At 34.2% G+C, this 13,043-nt stretch overlaps 1 protein-coding gene across 2 annotated transcripts in view; it reads left to right on the top strand.

The window, feature by feature from the left end:
* Nucleotides 1-13,043, top strand: part of SMARCA5 (SNF2 related chromatin remodeling ATPase 5) — a 36,357-nt gene that overhangs the window by 20,058 nt on the left and 3,256 nt on the right. For both annotated transcript variants that reach the window (XM_019662056.1, XM_019662057.1), the window contains exons 11-22: nt 483-709; nt 1,997-2,118; nt 2,197-2,349; nt 3,735-3,867; nt 7,098-7,246; nt 7,449-7,568; nt 8,379-8,489; nt 8,809-8,922; nt 9,109-9,231; nt 10,189-10,321; nt 10,950-11,068; nt 11,487-11,699. In XM_019662056.1, the coding sequence (XP_019517601.1) occupies nt 483-709; nt 1,997-2,118; nt 2,197-2,349; nt 3,735-3,867; nt 7,098-7,246; nt 7,449-7,568; nt 8,379-8,489; nt 8,809-8,922; nt 9,109-9,231; nt 10,189-10,321; nt 10,950-11,068; nt 11,487-11,699 (1,717 nt within the window). The remainder of the gene's footprint in view (nt 1-482; nt 710-1,996; nt 2,119-2,196; nt 2,350-3,734; nt 3,868-7,097; nt 7,247-7,448; nt 7,569-8,378; nt 8,490-8,808; nt 8,923-9,108; nt 9,232-10,188; nt 10,322-10,949; nt 11,069-11,486; nt 11,700-13,043) is intronic.

Here is a 13,043-nt window from a genome sequence, read left to right as displayed (position 1 = left end):
CCTACACCTTCGCCGGCAACTCACAGCTGCCCAGCTCCAGGTTGAGCTGTTGTTCAGCATCTTAGCTGTAGAGGGCAGTGTCACTGGCCCTCATATGTGGGATCCCAACCGGAGCCCACTGGCGTCCCAAGCCAGTTCTTAATCATCGCGCCACTCGGCCGGCCCCTAACACTTCATGTTTTAAGTTGTGCTTAATTTATTAAAAGTGTGATGTCATACTCTTGTTGTAATTCATCCCAAAGAGATGAATTTTGGGCCTTAAGGCCCAAAGCTTAAGTGTGAACATTAGAACACTGGGAACAATAAGAACAGAAGGAACAAGAAAGGTTATGTGTGGTAGATTGCTAACCACGCCTGAGGAGTTGATGGGTTGTTTCTATCAGTTATTTTGGGGTTGAGATGGGGCAGGGGATTGAGTGTAAAGTGGCAGGGACTGGACAGGAGACATTTGAGCCCTCTTAAAATATTTTTCTTCTCAACAGGTATACTAGGATATTAATGAAGGATATAGATATACTAAACTCTGCAGGGAAGATGGACAAAATGAGGTTATTGAACATCCTGATGCAGTTGAGGAAATGCTGTAATCATCCCTATCTCTTTGATGGAGCTGAACCTGGTCCACCTTATACGACAGATATGCATCTAGTTACCAACAGTGGCAAGATGGTGGTGTTAGACAAGCTGCTTCCTAAATTAAAGGAACAAGGTATCTCTGTTACTGGTACCAAATTGAGAAGTAATGAAAACTTTTTAAAAATTCTAATGTTAAAATAAGGAGCACTACACTGAAGAGACGACTCTGGCATTTCCTCCAGTTAAAGTGGGATATTTAACTTCTGTCCATTATCTGAGTTCTGCCTTCCCCAATTTTAGGCCTTAAATCTTTATTAGAAAGTCACCATACTATACTCCCTGGATTTGGGAGGAGAGTTCTCCTTTTATATATGCTTTCCTGCTTGCCTCCTCCCAGATTATTCTGAAGCAAATACCAGACATCAAGGCATTTCGTGCGTAAAGTATTCATTCTGTAATATGAAGTGTATAGTCAGATTTCAAATTTCTCCATTTGTTTCTCTATATTTTGATGATAATGATAATTGTGCCAGTAGATGAATATAGGATAATGACTATCAAAAACATTGTGAAAGTTGTTGGTGAATTGATTTTCTTTTTTCTTTTTATATCTTTTAGTAGAAATATATTTTCTAAAATGCTTTCTTTAAAAGCTAATTAATTAAAGGAATTGAATTGGTAGGGAGGAGTGAGTGGTTAAGAACTTGGTAGAAACACTCAGATAATAATGAAAGCTATGATAAACTTTGCAGGGAAAATGGAAACTATTGAACATCCTTATGCATTTGGGGTTACGGAAGATGGGATAACACAGCAAATTATCAGCCTAGCTTCCAAGACAAGATAATTTCATAATTATAATTTTTAAAAATGATCCCTTTGTTTTCATACATTCTACTGAAGGCATTGTGCAGCTGGCTGAAGAAATGGAAGGCAGTTGTATAATTTGAATCGTGTCAGATAAGTTGAGGGATAACCAGTGGAGATGTGAGGCTCACATTTATGGTCCTTCAATGTGGAATGGCTCTTCAGAACTAGATTGAGACTGGGGTATAGGGTATGCATGGGGGATATGCAGGGCCATCCACACGGAAAAGTTGTGGTGGTAGAAAGTTATTTTTAAATGTATGTGTGATTAAATAATGATGATTCTTTCAGCCTTTGGGATGGTAAGACCTCCCAGGCCAGACACAAATAACCCTTTTCTATTAATATTTACCTTACTGTGTTCTATAGATATTACCCTCTTGTACTTTGCCATCATGGGAAAATGTCAGGAATGACTGACTTGGATAAAAAGTAATATATAGTTTTTTTTCTTGTATTCGACTCGGTAATTTGGAATTAAGGAATAATTGGTTAGTTTTGGTTAGCCTCAAATTTTTAAAGAAATTGTTTTACTTTTGAACCTTCCCAACAGGATCACGAGTATTAATTTTCAGTCAGATGACAAGGGTACTGGACATTCTGGAAGATTATTGCATGTGGAGAAATTATGAGTACTGCAGACTGGATGGGCAGACACCCCATGATGAGAGACAAGTGAGTAAAATCCAGGGAGGGGATGTAAAAACGTATCACATAAAATAACCGTCTGTTTATTTTATTTTATGTCTATAGGAGTCCATCAATGCATATAATGAACCAAACAGCACAAAGTTTGTCTTCATGTTAAGCACACGTGCTGGTGGTCTTGGCATCAATCTTGCTACTGCTGATGTAGTAATTTTATATGATTCAGATTGGAATCCTCAAGTAGATCTCCAGGCTATGGTAAGAGATAACATAAATATATTCTGTGCTTATGGATTTTTTAGTTAGAGCAAGCTAGTAAACAGTCTACAAACGTCAGTGACTTAACCCAGTAGGATTTTATTTTTCTCCTATCTAACAGTTCAGAGATGGTATTTTGCAGGTAATCTTTCATCTAAATCAGTATACGGATGTTCTTTGACTTACATTCTTGGAATGTAACCCCATCATAAGTTAAAAATACATTTAACCTACCCAATATTATAGTTTAGTTTAGCCCATTTCTACTGAATGAATATAGCTTTCGCATTATCATAAAGTCAAAAATTCAGTCAAACCATTGTGAAGTCTGGGCCATCTGTATTTCCATCTTATAGCTTTGCCATATCTTGGGACCTTGGGGTCCAGTTATATCAACTGCACTCTGGTGATAGCAGGGGCATAGGAGAGAGCTGAGGGTTGCCCAGGAAATTTTTTATGGGTCAGACCTGAAAGTGCCCCTCTACATTCGTTGGCCAGAATTGATCACGTAGCATAACTGACTACGAGGGAATTGGGAAAGGATAGTAGAGTTGTGTCCTTGGAGGAGAGGGAAATGAGTTTGAGCTACTGACCTACCTGCCACATTAGTTGCTTAAAATTGATGCCCAGGTGTGGGAGTACCTTGACCAGACCAGGAAGATCATTCTTTTTTGAGAAATTTGATCTGTAGGTGAATATGAGAACTTATAATTACGTCACTTGCGTTGTTCACTTTCATTCTGTAATCTTTATAAGGGTGGCTGGGGAAAAGTGATCAATCAGAAATAGGGGTGTTTTGCAAGAATGTGGTTTTGAGCTTACCAGGAGTTAAACAGAAAATGGAATTCAAATTAATTTGACTACTTGTATGTAGTTAATTGGGTAATATTTAAAGACAGATTTTTATATTATTTGTGAAGTTCATTTATGCATGTCACTCCTTTCCCTAATAACAATGGAAATTTAGATTTGCTTTAAGTAGAAAAACATTTTGAATTTAAAGCTATGAAAAAAGATTAAAAAAAAACTTCTATCAGATTTAAGAACTATTTACTTTTTCGTGTCTGAAGATGTTATGTATATTTTGTCTTTCTATAATCTAATAAAATTAATCTGATAGTTTCTCACAGATTCAGCAGCTATGATGTATTCCATGCCTCCTAAAAGTTTTTCTTGTGACCAATTAATTTGAAACTGAGAAACTGAGAATTTAAGAAATATTAACATACTATGAATCTGTTTTAAAACAGATAATTTAGTTTTGTTACACATTTTAAAAAAGTTTTGTACTTGGGAATATTTAGGCTTTGTTTCTCAATATACACATTCAAATGTTATTTATGTAACTTTTTAACTTTATTCAAATAACATGATAATTTGCCTAGGACCGAGCACATAGAATTGGACAAACCAAGACAGTCAGAGTGTTCCGCTTTATAACTGATAACACTGTGGAAGAAAGAATCGTGGAACGTGCTGAAATGAAACTCAGGCTGGATTCAATCGTCATTCAACAAGGTGAGCCTTAGAACCTTAAAAATGTACCAAGTTGGATTAATGCGTGGTTTTTTTTTCTTGAATTTTTAAGGAGATTCTTACTGGTAAGCATCTGTTTAATCAAGGTAGCAGCCGATGATATTTGTATTCCAGAGATTAGTAAGCTTTAGTTTTATTAAGAGGATGGATTTGGGCTCAGAAAGGTTGACATTTGAATATTGACTGCCAGTTAGCGATTCTTTTACGTGTCTGAGCCTGTTTTTTCACCTATTAAATGGGAAAAAGGTAACTACTATTTAAGGAGTAAAAGGGGAGAAATACTTAGCATTTACTATGGCACATATTAAATAGAGCTGTGGTGATTATGATTTACATGTACTAAGCACTGTTGATGACTCTGAGGGATACTGAACAAATAAAACTGCAACTCAAAGTAACTGATTATCGTCTTTTTCTAGTCTGTAATTGTTTATTGAGCACCCAGCAGATGCCAGGCATTGTTCTTAGTGCTGAGAATGCAGTGGTGAATGAAACTAACTAGTCTTCTTACTTTCAGTGAGTTTATAATGTAATGAGGAGGAGACATAGAATAAACACCTATGTAAATAGGACTAAAGGGTGGAAGTGGGATTTTATTTTGGATTAGTTGAAGGGAACTTCAGGTTCTCACTCCAGATCAGCTTTTAAGAAATACATGTTTTCATGAAGCTACCAATAAAGTTGGCGATGGGATATGTAAAATGCCAAAATGGAAAAAAAAATCCTCAGTAACTTCAGGCCCATACTGGTTTCTTTCCTTCTCATGTTGCATCACGAGCATATGCTTTCTGTCTGTCTACAAAGCTGAGAGGTATACTGTTAACATTGCTCACTAATTATTTCATGTATGTGTCTTGGTTTTGCCGTCTCTAGTTTCCATGTAAGTAAGGGAGTGTTACATGCCTTTGGTATCCTGCACTGCCAACCATAATAGCGTCATGTCTGAATACCTGAAGACAATAAATGATGCTTATGTTAGTTGCTCTTTGTTAATAATTGCTTAACATCGAGTGCTTGCTTTGTGCCAAGCAGCCTGCTAAATGCTGTATCTCCATTATCTCCTGTACTCCTCGTACCAGCCTGAGGTTGACATCAGCGGTAGAAGCAAGTTGCTTGTGCAGCACTGCTATAGCTGGGAAGTAACTCAGACAGGATCAGGAGCTGTATAAATTATTAGGGTGAAGTGTTCAGTTAGGAGAGTCTCTGGGGACTTAAAGTGAAGTTTCTCGCGGGTGATGTAATGAGTAGTAGTTTTCCCCTCACATTCATCCATGCGTTTACAAAACACCCACCATATGGTTCTTGTTCTCAATTATTCTCATCTATGAAACAACTTTTTTAAAGATTGAAAAAATATTAATTTCTTTATAGTCACTTAGAATTCTTTTGGAGTTTTTCTATTTAATTTTGTTTTTTATTACTGGGGCAAATTTGTGCTAGTAGCTTTGTTAATCCCATTTGTAGATATATTAGTCAAACAGAAAGCCTGGGGTGCTTACCCATATCTGTTACTGCCTCGTGGACTGAGTGACATAACTAAAAATATGAAAATACAAAGAAGCATTTTATGTCTGAAAAGCTCCCTCTCTGCCCAACAGGAAAGTAGTTTCCATAAACCTAAGGATATTTCAATAGCAGTGAGAGCTTTCAATCCAAAGAAAAATGTTCTGTGGATACAGTAGCCCCCCCTCCACGTTTTTGCTTCCTGTGGTTTCAGTTACACATGGTCAACCGCGGTCTGAAAATATTAATGGAAAATTCTAGAAATAAACAATTCATAACTTCTAAATTGCATGCTGTGTATGACGCAGCATAATAAGATCATGTGGCATCAGCTCTGTCTCACCCAGAACATAAATCATCCCTTTGTTCAGTGTATCCACATGGTCTGTGATACCTGTTAAGTCACTTTGCAGCTATCTTAGTTATCAGAGAGAGAGGCCACAGTCATATAACTTTTATTACAGTATATTCTAATTGTTCAATTTTATTACTAGTTATTATATTTAGTCTCTTACTGTGCCTTATTTGTAAATTAAAATTTATCATAGCTATATATGTATTAGAAAAGCATAGTATATATAGGGTTTGGACCTATCTGGTTTCATGTATCCACTGGGGGTCATGGAACGCATCCTCCTTGGATAAGGAGGAACTACTGTGTCTCTTAATTTTAAAAGTCACAGAAAGTTTGGTTGTGCGTTCTATTAGGGATTGAAACCCATGATACAAGTAGTTAATGAAGTTGTAAAAAACAACTTGGATCTTTATCAACTCATTAGAAATTGGTTGGAATACAAAAATTAAAGCTTTATATTAGTATAGGTGAATGGCCCTTAAGGGTGAAAACAGTTCTATGCAGTATATTTTTTTGTTTTGTTTTGATGCCTTTATTTTTGAAAACACAAATTACAGAGTTGGCAAAATTCCTGCTACTTGAAGATTTTAATTACTTTTTCTATGATCAAATTAAACTTTCAACAATTTCTGTTAAGATTAGGATGTTTTCAAAAGTTGATATTGTATATTTTAGTCCTTACATAAAATTTGGCAATGTGAAGGTTTTATTGTACTTCACCTTTCTAAATCAAAAAAGCTGATTTGGGAGTATTAGTATTAACATCTTTCTGTTCATCAGAAACTTCTTGTGTTTATAATGTGCTGTCATCTTTTGATAATATTTTTTTAATTTGCTAATAATTTTCAATTGTCACATATCCCAAATTACTGCTTTTCACCATATATATATATATATATATATATATATATATATTTGTTGTTGTTTGTTTGTTTGTTTGTTTGTTTTGTTTTGTTTTTTTTGTTAACTGAGCCATCCTGCTATCTGTCGGCAGCTCAGCGGCTGCTCAGCTCCGGCCGGAACTCGAACCGCTGTTGCTTAGAGCTCAAACTCTTAAGTGAGCTCTTAACCAACTGAGCCACTTGGCCGGCCCCCTGTATATATTTTTTGAGATAGTGTACAACAGACTTTATTACCTAATACACAATAATAATAAGGTTTAGAAACATTTCAAAGCTTACGAACTGACAATTTGGCTTTAAATTTTTTGTAAAAATGAAAATTATCAGATGTGAATAAATGAATGATTGATGTTGGAGGCCAAATGACACAGTATTACATCTAACATTTAAAATTTTAAGTTTCCAGTAAAATTAACGTTAAGTTAACATTATACAACATAATCTTTTTTCAGGAAGACTTGTGGATCAGAATCTGAACAAAATTGGCAAAGATGAAATGCTTCAAATGATTAGACATGGGGCAACACACGTTTTTGCTTCAAAGGAAAGTGAGATTACTGATGAGGATATTGATGGTATTTTGGAAAGAGGTGCAAAGAAGGTGAGATGTAGATTAAATGATAATGTTTTTAATATATAAAATATTTTAAACCAAAATCCAAGAAATATTTGTTATGTGAATTATAGATAGCATTATTTCCATAAAAAGAAGCTTATGTGTATTGTAAAACTTAAATCCATTTTGACTGTAGTTCTCATCCTTTTTGAATTCTTAACCTAACAGGTATTTCTTTTGTTTCCAGACTGCAGAGATGAATGAAAAGCTCTCCAAGATGGGCGAAAGCTCACTTAGAAACTTTACAATGGATACCGAGTCAAGTGTTTATAACTTCGAAGGAGAAGATTATAGAGAAAAACAAAAGGTAATTTAGAGGTTTTGGTTACTTGAGGCTTTATTTCACTTGAAACTTAGAATTTTAAATGTTAGCTGTAATAGGCTTTACAACAGTAGTCATTTCTGTTTATTCACATCTGAATTATTTTCATTTTATGTTAAATTTAATGCCAAATTTTCAGTTCTTAAGCTGTGAAATGTAAAGATTTATGTAATGAAGCTTACTGTATACTATTCAATATAATATTGTGAAATATATGATAGTGACATTTTGTGGGGGCAAATATAGTAATTTAAGATATTCAAAATTTAAATTGTTGGCAAAAAAATTGTCACAACCTGATTAGAATTTTTTTTAACTGCAGAATTGGCTGCTAATAAAGAAAAATTTCCTAACTTCACAAGCAGTACTTGGAAAATACCTCCAGGGTAAAAGAAAAAATGATGCTACCTAGTGTTTGCCTTGTTAACATTTATACATGGATAGCCTCTGGATTTTTTTCTAGAATAAATATATATATATACATTTTTCTCCTAATTTGGGTTGTAGCATACATTCTATAGCATTTTTTTCACCCAACAGTATTATTAACTTGGTCAAGAAATACTTACTGAACTCCTATACTATTCATAGACACTGTCCTGTGTTAATTATAATTACAGTATTGAATAAAATATAGTCCCTGTCCTCGTAGAGCTTATAGCCCAGGATTTTATGAATATCTTTCCATTTACAAACAGTAGTCCTAATGATGTACACAGTATGAGTTACATTCATGTAAGATTTGCAACTGTATATGATAAAAGTTGGTGATTGGAATTGTTTCCCATATACTAGATTGCATTCACAGAGTGGATTGAACCCCCTAAACGAGAAAGAAAAGCCAACTACGCTGTCGATGCGTATTTTAGGGAAGCTCTTCGTGTCAGTGAACCTAAAGCACCCAAGGTGAGTTGACAGAGCACAAAAATTTTGAAAGATACTGGAAATGTAAATAATTTTTCTTATTTTCTTAAAAGATTGAAAATTATATTTTGTGATTTTATTTTTATAGTGTAACTATTCAGTTTTTAATTGTTAAAAGTTTTCTAAAAATTTTGAATATGCATTTAAAATTTGATTGTGATTCCAGTTTTATTGAAAGATGCATTCAGTTTCTTAGAGAATTAATTGGCTATCATAATTCATGGACTAAAGATGATTAGAGATAAATTTAGACCAAAATAGTTTCCTCTTTATGGGTAATACCATTTTCATTTTTCTTTAGGCTCCTCGACCTCCAAAACAACCTAATGTTCAGGATTTCCAGTTCTTTCCTCCACGTTTATTTGAATTATTGGAAAAAGAAATTCTATATTACAGAAAAACTATTGGGTACAAGGTAATAGAAATAACCCTTTGTTTATATCTAATCTGGTTTGTTTTTAACTTAGTAAATGCAAGATATTAGTATGTTTTCTTTTATGGTTGGATTAAAATTTGTGAAATGTCATTTAGTTAGTTAAGAATTTAGTCCACATATTTTCTAAAATTTACTGATTGATGACATAGAAAAATACTTTTTTAGGTACCTCGAAATCCTGACCTACCAAATGCAGCACAGGCACAAAAAGAAGAACAGCTTAAAATTGATGAAGCTGAACCCCTTAATGATGAAGAGTTAGAAGAAAAAGAGAAGCTTCTAACACAGGTATAGCCTTCAATCAACACAAAATTTATTAACTTTTTTTGTAGGGTACTGTGTTAGGTTGTGTTGGAGTATACAAAGAAGTACAAGTTTTAGCTTTCAAAGTAGAATAATTGGAGATGATAAAGCATGGGCATATGGGTAAATGCCACATTTTGATTGTCACTAGTTTCTAAGGTAGTTGAGAAGATATAGATTTGCACCGGCTTTGGTTGGTTGAGTGGGTATCCTTTTGATCAACTTTCTGCTAAAGCAGGGGTCGACAAACTTGTGAGACCGAAGAGCCAATCCTGTCCCTCACAACAATTGAAAAATTATTCAAGAGACGTAAAACAAATGAAATCACCATTATATGAATTTTATAAAGTATTTATAAAATTACAAATTTTATAAATAAAACTGGTAGTTTTATTTTCATTTTCAATTTTACTTCAGAGCCACATGTACGTACCCAAAGAGCCAATTTGCCGACTCCTGTTCTAAAGAGTTCCCATCTTTCCCTTTCTGTGACTCTTCCACATTGCTGCAAAGTCATAATTTGGTTATATGTCTCTGCTTGGTACTTGTTTGTTTAACATCCTTTAGAATTCAATAAAGACCTTTCAGAATCTGGCCTCAACCTACCATTAAAGCTTCATTTTCCCACTCTTTCAACCTATGTTTATTCTTCCTGGCAAACACCTACTAATCCTTCAGAGCTCAGCGAAAATGTCACCTCTTCACGCAGCATTCCTGACTCTCTTCCACTCAGAGTTAATTGGGTATTTAAGCAGTATATGATGTAATGCTAAAAGTGTACATCTGTGTACATGAAAAGTTACCACTTTGAACTTAATTTAAAAAAGATTAACAGCAACAAAAAGTTATTTTCTGTAATAGAAGTAGTGGTCAAGTGTAATAGCATCTTTGTCAAGGTCATTCATTGTACTGTGATTAAATATTATTTCTATTGATTTGAAGGGATTTACCAATTGGAATAAGAGAGATTTTAACCAATTTATCAAAGCTAATGAGAAGTGGGGTCGTGATGATATTGAAAATATAGCAAGAGAAGTAGAAGGGAAAACTCCAGAAGAAGTCATTGAATACTCAGGTAATCCTTTTGTTATATTAATAGATAGATATAAGAATGTTCTCAGGCTTTTGAAGAGCTGTTAGAAACTTCAGGTTTTGTTACTCTTAATTACTATGTTTTGATAAGCTAAATTTTGCCACAACTTAGCATCTTATTCTGTCCTGTTTCATAAAAACTGAGTTAGAAAATGTCCCCTTCTTTAAAATGCCATAATTGTTTAGTTTTCTTACCCTAGCTGAGTGGCTGTAGTCAAGAAAATAAGGATAGGTTATTGAATAACTGTGCTTTCATTTTTATTTTATCTCACTCCATAACTTCTCAAATATTACGTGCCTATTTCCTGAAGTCAGTTGGATTTTCAAGTGAATATGTATAGTTGTACTTTGATGAGTGCTTAGAATTTCAGAATAGCAGAAATTGAAGTTAGAAAATACTTAAATCATCCTGTTCATCTCATTTTGGTACAGTTAAGGGAACTCAGAAATTATAAGTGACCTATTTACTTTTCTACTATTGGATGCGGGAGAACTGGAAACATTTCTTAATCCTTAGCAAAATAAAATAAGAGCACTTATGAAAACAAGTTATTTATATTTCTCTCCCTTCCTCCACCCACCCCGTCTGTCCAATTTTTACTCTTTCACAGCTGTGTTCTGGGAACGATGCAATGAGCTCCAGGACATAGAGAAGATTATGGCTCAGATCGAGAGGGGAGAGGCAAGAATTCAAAGAAGAATTAGTATCAAAAAAGCACTTGACACAAAGGTACTTTGCATATTAATAAATATGAGTTAATAAAATAACTCCTACTTGTAAATGTGAGTTAAAGTAACTTTTAAAAAGGAGAAGAATTCTGGTTTTAAATTAAAATTTTCTTCGAAGAAAATGTAGGTATTCTTAACAGAATTTGCATCAGTATTTCAGTTGATAGATCTGGGTCAGAGGCTCTAGAATTAGCTCTTTCCTACATAGTATCAGAAAGTTGGAGCCTGTGATTCTCTTTAGAATAATTAAGACTATAAAGCTGTTTAGGGCAAAGGAGATATAATGCAGTTGAGATGCTATGGATAGAAAATTCTGATTTGAAATACAACATTTATAGATAATTTTACTAAAATTGAGTTTGAAATACAGATTTAGATAGGCTTTATGTTTTATATAATATAAAATCTGACTTTGTTAGATTGGACGGTACAAAGCACCTTTTCATCAGCTGAGAATATCATATGGTACTAACAAAGGAAAAAACTATACGGAAGAAGAGGATCGTTTTCTGATCTGTATGCTTCACAAACTTGGATTCGACAAAGAAAATGTTTATGATGAATTGCGACAGTGTATTCGCAACTCTCCTCAGTTCAGATTTGACTGGTTTCTGAAGTCCAGAACTGCAATGGTGAGTACTTGGGTCTTTTTGTGTAATGTAGCAAACAGTTCAGAGTAAGTATATATTCTTTAATATTCTTCAACTGAGGTAACGTCCTTTGTTACTAAGAGAAGATTGTGGTTTCACTGTATCTTTGCAGTAAATTTTTGTTAAATATTGTTAGTGTCATAGGTTAATTCAGTTCCTTAGAAAACGGTTCACATCCACAGTTAAAAACATGACATCACAGGTAAGTTAAGTTTATTGGTCCCATCCACTAATGCCACATATCTTCTAACAGTACTGTATATGATAGGACTAGTTTAATTATGTCCTAAGTAGGAGGAAATGTTAACCATCAGTTTCAGCTTCTGAATGTGGTAATTAGAATTTTAAATTTGCACTGTTCAGACTTTGGTTTTGTAAATGATACCTGCCCATAAGAATGGTCAGTCTAGACTTCTTAAAATAGCTTAATGTAGTAAAACACTCTTTTTGTACTGATTTAATGCTAGGTGTTTTTTGTTGTTGTTGTTTTGATTCCCAATATTGGGCTGTTTCTGTTAGAAATTCTAATGACCTAAAATTAGAATTCAGAGAAGTTTGGCTTTGGTGAATTGATCTCTTCCTTATGTATCTTACTTACCCTTTTGAACTTTTAACTGTGTTTTGTGTTCCGCAAGATGATGGATAATGCCCAAAAGTTCTGTAGTCTTAAGTTTGGAATATCCTGGGATAAACAGTTTAATTATCTTTATAGTAACAATTTCCTTCAATGTATTTAAAATATATTGTCACTCTTCAAAATGCAGGGTAGTTTGCAGTCTTTTCCCATTTGACCACTGCAGGATTTTTTTATTTTTATTGATTTTTTTTTTTTTTCAGTAAACATCCAGAGAGGTTACTATTTCCTGAAACCCTAGTTTGCAAAATGTTGCACTACAAATACACTATAAATAAGTAGTCAGAGGAAAGACAGATTCAGTTGCTAAAAGCTCTACCTTATGTCTTGTTAAGTAGGGACAATTGATATCATTAATAAGGAAGAAATATTCTGTACTGAGTGAAGCAAGATGCAGTGTCACATGGATTTACCAGTATAATACCATGGTCTAAAACTGTTACCTTCTACCATGTTTCATGTTAAGGCGTCCATAAAAAATGATAACGTGTGGCCCCTTCTGATAATTAAGTGAGGCATAACCCTTGCCTAAGAGCCAGGAGGATTCGTACTTCCGCACGTCTGTAACACATTCTGGCACGCGTGCCTCTGTACCTGTTTAGAGAACTACAGGGCACTGCCTTCCATCTCTATATACTGCAAATATTTCTAAACCTTTATGGTGTATTCTGTAAAATAGTATTTTTTTTTTT

This window comes from Hipposideros armiger, unplaced genomic scaffold, assembly GCF_001890085.2.
Source record: "Hipposideros armiger isolate ML-2016 unplaced genomic scaffold, ASM189008v1 scaffold_364, whole genome shotgun sequence".
Taxonomy (NCBI): domain Eukaryota; kingdom Metazoa; phylum Chordata; class Mammalia; order Chiroptera; family Hipposideridae; genus Hipposideros; species Hipposideros armiger.
Note: the sequence above shows the minus strand (reverse complement) of the source record. Positions and strands in the feature narration are given on the sequence as shown.